General features: G+C 49.3%; 1 protein-coding gene across 6 annotated transcripts in view; it reads right to left on the reverse strand.

Annotated features, from left to right (window-relative positions):
• ADAP2 (ArfGAP with dual PH domains 2) overlaps nt 1–4,645 on the reverse strand; it is a 34,177-nt gene that overhangs the window by 3,998 nt on the left and 25,534 nt on the right. For all 6 annotated transcript variants that reach the window (XM_025041573.1, XM_015599137.2, XM_025041572.1 and 3 more), the window contains one exon: nt 2,725–2,808. In XM_025041573.1, the coding sequence (XP_024897341.1) occupies nt 2,725–2,808 (84 nt within the window). The remainder of the gene's footprint in view (nt 1–2,724; nt 2,809–4,645) is intronic.

Genomic DNA, 4,645 nt, shown 5'->3' on the forward strand with positions numbered 1-4,645 from the left:
GCTCATGGTTCACAGGGTTATATTTGGAACATGGTATAGATGCAATATTAATATTTCAACAGAGCCAGACGACAGTACCCCAGATGTTTGCAGGGCTTCCCAGCACAGCCGAGTCTTGGTTTAAGTACTTAGTTTAAGGAATGCATCAATAACCCCAGGAGATAGACACAGGCAAGGCTCTGAGGAGACCCTCTTGGTGTCAGGGGGCTTGTTCTGAGGGTCTGTTGTGTATCAGGCTCTGGGAGCATTTCTCAACCACCCCATGAAGTGGTGGATATTATCATCCTCACTGAATAATTGTATAGTGGCCTGGGGTATTCCCAAACTCACACTGCTGGTAGGACGAAGATCTGGGATTCATACCTAGGGCTGCTGCACACGAGACAGACAGTAGAGGTACCCCTACCACTGCACTATGGTGCTAAAATATAAACATGCCTCTGAGTAGGACCCTGACCAAAACCTGGACATCGGTGGGGATTCGTCCATAGGGCCCCAAGGAGGTGACAGCAGAGTGGGCAAGTAGAGAAAGGTCTGGACTAGAAGTCAGGAGACCTGGGTTCTAGCTCCAGTTCTGACCTCAAACAGCTGAGTTCTCTTGGTAAAACCTTATGCCTCTCTGGGCCTGTTTCCCTCTATGTAATGAGGAGATGGCTGATGATCTCCAGGACCCCTTCCAGCTTGCCATCCTATTCTCAGCGAAGCTTCCGGGGATTGATGCTGGCCTCCTATGCTCCAGGGGGTCAGCCTGGCAAGTCTAAAGCTTCAAATGACAGCCCAGGCATCTGAAAGCAGAGGCAGTTCTCCAGAGCCCCAGGGCCCAGGTCAAAGGCAAAGGAGAAATAAGGTCTGGGGAATAAGAATGGGAAGTCTGAAAGGGTGAAAATTGTGAGTCAAAACCAAATAAATAAACTATACCATTCCTTTTTCTCTAAAAAATATATTCTATAGACTTTAATTCTTTCATTTGGAGATAAAAACAGTCCCTAGTGCTCAACAGTCTGAACCTGAGCCAAGGCAGGGCTAGACTAGGCCTAGGGAAACAACCGAAAGGAAGAAAAGCAGATGGATGGAGTACTATTTACCTTGGATGCCTTGGCTAGCTTGATTCTCACAATAGCCCTGGAAGGTAGGTATTATCCCCATGGTGACAGATGAGTAAACTGAGGCTCAGACAGGTAAGGTGACTTGCCCTAGGTAACCCATCAGCTTCTCTGACTTCAGAGTCCATGCATTTCTTAGCAGAGGACCACAGCCCCACTGGGACTCCCTGGGTTTCTGGCATCTGGATCCCTAAGTTTGAACCAGGCCTGGGTGATTGCCCAGAACCTCACAGAGACATAGGTGGGGAAAGACGGGGGAGAGAGGAAGGCAAGGAGGAGCCTGGGGGTGGACAAGGGGTAACAATGTTCAATGAGGGAGGCAAGAGGACATTGAGGATGTTGGCCAAAGCCCAATTGCCTCTGCAGGGATCAGCAAAGTTGGAGAGCTAGCCAGATAAACAAGGCCAAGCATCTGCACTTTGTCCTCCTGTCCTTCCCAGTCAGCAGTCAGCACTCCTGACACCCTGCCTACAGGAACATGCGTTCACCAGCTCTGAGTGCTGACTCTGCAGACCGGGAGCACCCTGACTCAGGCCTGGCTGGAACTGCTTTCAGAGAGTTGCCATCTCGGTGTGTCACTGGGCCTGGAGTGGACCCCCATTCCAGACACCTGGTTCCCTGCAAACCTCTGGATTAAGGAGCATTCAGGCTTTCAAGGAGGACTTAACAGTTTGGAATAAGATAGTCCCAGGATTAATATGGTCTCTCTACCCCTGTCACTTACAAAAATCCTCTTAGAGCAGGTCCTAAAACAGACAACAGATCACAGAACCTCAGAGCTGGAAGGGACCCTGAAGATGACCCAGCTCAATCGCCATCTTACAGATCTGGAAATGTGTGGAGAGGTGACGTGACCTGCACTGGTCACACAGCAAGTTAGTGACAGAGCGTCCATGAGAGCCCAGGCCTCCTGGCTTGAGGTAACATCCTCTGCCCCACACTGTCTGCTTCCCCAGCCAAGCCTGAGAGATATAGATGGATGGCCCAGATGACTGAAGACAATCAACATGAAGTTCTCAGGCTTACCATTACCTTGGCCATGAAAGGCAGACTGTTTCTGGTAGAATTATGAAGATCCCATTTCCTTCATGGGACCAGAACACGAAAGAGCAAAGGAGGATGTGAGGGTGGGAAGAGCACCTTCAGTTATTCACTTGACCTTCCTGGGACTCAGTTTTTCATCAGTAAAATGGGAATAATCACCCACTACCTAAAAGACTACTGCAAGGATCATGAGATAAAAGGAATTACAAGATAAAATGGACTCAAAAGCACCTTGTAAGCAGTATGGTAGGAATCATTTGTACCTTTTAAAGGGAGAAGGAGTCAGGAAGAAATGCACAGATCCTGAGCCCTTTGAGATGGTGGATGGTGCCATGCATCCCAAAGGTGAGAGCCTCACCTGCTTTTTGGAGGCTGCCTTGCCATGTGTGAAGCCATAATACCCCAGCCTCCCCAAAAGAAAGCCTTTAGTTTCTCTCTGAGGTACTCAACCCCAAGTCTCAAGGTCTTGCCTGGAAACCAACTTAGTCTGGCCTCTGAGTGTCTTCGAGGTCAGCAGACATGGAGAAGGAGGTCGCAGAAAAGAGACTCAGAAATTGGGAATTCACATTTAGCTCACCTCAGACTCTGGGAGCTCAGGAAAGGCCACTTTTAAGTATTGCAGACGGGCTGCGCGGAGGGCATTGAACCAGTCCACTATCTCCTGCAGAGAAAAATCCAAAGGACAAATGGACAGCCAGTGAGATGAAGTAGGGGGAGCTGAGTCTGGTCGCAGGAAGCCAGCTGCATCTTTAGGTCTGGACACATGCATTCAGCACATGCACACAGCCCCAGTTCCAATGAGGGGCCTGTGGGCATCTGGGAGGAAAATGTCAGAGCCTGGGGGATGGGGGGCTCACCTCAGCAAGAGGGAAGCCACTGACAGGAAGCTCCCCAGAGCCACGATAAAGGACCAAGGTGAGCGACATGGGAGTTATGCAATGTCCTAGGACAGTCCTTGACACTTTCTCACATGTGTACAAATCACCTGAGGATCTCGTTAAAATGCAGATTTGGATTAAGTGGGTTTGGAGCAGGGCTTGAGATTCTGCATTCCTAACAACCTCTCAGATAATGTGATGCTGGTCAATAGGACACACTTTGAGGAGTAAGGGTCCTCAAATGTCAAAGACCGGCTTCCGAGTTGGGGCAGGTACACGGTGGGTTGCTCCTCCAGTGGGGATGCTCATTGATTGGAGTGAAACTGAGGCTAAAACTGGTTTAGACTTTCTGCATCCCTTAGCAGTGTGAGCCACCATCATCTCTCACCAGGTGAACTGCTTATCTAGCTGGCTCTGCCTCTGCTCTGCTTCTCTCCAGTCCATCCTCCCCGTGGCAGCCAGAGTGATTTTCTAATTGCAAATCTACTGAATCTAGCTTTAAGTCCTCTTCACTACCCTCAAGAAAATAGTCCAAGTTCTTTAGTATGACTTACTTTGTCCTCTGGGCTCCTTCCATACAAAACCATTGGCAATGTCCCCCATCCCACCTCATACATGCTGTTCCCTCCTCCTTGAACACTCTTACTTCACTCACCTCTCTCTCCTCACGCCACGCATACCTATTACCTAGAACATTCTACTCATCCCGAAGGCTAGTTTAAATGTCATAGAGTTTTGCTCAGGCCAAGCCCTGCTTCCGTGAGAACTGCTCCACCCATTCTCACCCACCTACCACCCACCTACCACCCACCCACAGTTGCAGCCACATTTGCTGCTATGATCCTACTCCTTTTTGGCCACAGCTACTGGATCAGGGCTGGTCCAATGCCGAGGCTGGACTGGGCTTATCAGATTCTTTCTCCCAGGAATTTGGAATTGAGAGGCAGAAAGACTTGTTCAAATAGCTACAGTGCTGCACTCTGATGTAATTGAGCAATTCATTTGAATATGATTTCAAAGGAATAAAACATAATTACCCTTTCTCTCTCACGGGCTGAGCACGTAAGGCCTAGTGTTCGGAGTTCTGAGCTCTCTAGTCCTGGGAGTTTAGAACCTTCTGAGGTCTCAGGCACTAAGGGAATGGGGCCACCCCAGGAATGACCTACCTAGGCCTCCATTCTGGAAAGTCTCTCCAGTCACAAACTGGTGACCCCAAGGCCAAATCCAACTTGCATTCATATTTGTTTGGCTCCTGAAGTTTTGTTTCAATTCTCCACAGGTTTTCCTGTTTGCTACAGTCTTATTACTGTCCACCTCTCTTTTAAATTACTCAGCGGTCCCCAACCTTTTTCGCACCAGGGACTGGTGTTCATTCCTATGAGAATCTAATGCCTGATGATCTGAGGTGGAGCCAAGGCAGTGATGCTAGCTCTGGTGAGCAGCTGCAAATACAGATGAAGCTTCACTCACTCGCCCACCACTCACCTCCTGCTGTGTGGCCTGGCTCCTAACAGGCCACTGTGGAGGTACTGGTCCACAGCTTTGGAGATCCCTGACCTACCTGGCTCCTGCAGGCATGAGTTTGCAGCCCCTCATTTATGCCCATCTAATGGAGAAGAT

Source organism: Pteropus alecto, unplaced genomic scaffold (genome assembly GCF_000325575.1).
Source record: "Pteropus alecto unplaced genomic scaffold, ASM32557v1 scaffold98, whole genome shotgun sequence".
NCBI lineage: Eukaryota > Metazoa > Chordata > Mammalia > Chiroptera > Pteropodidae > Pteropus > Pteropus alecto.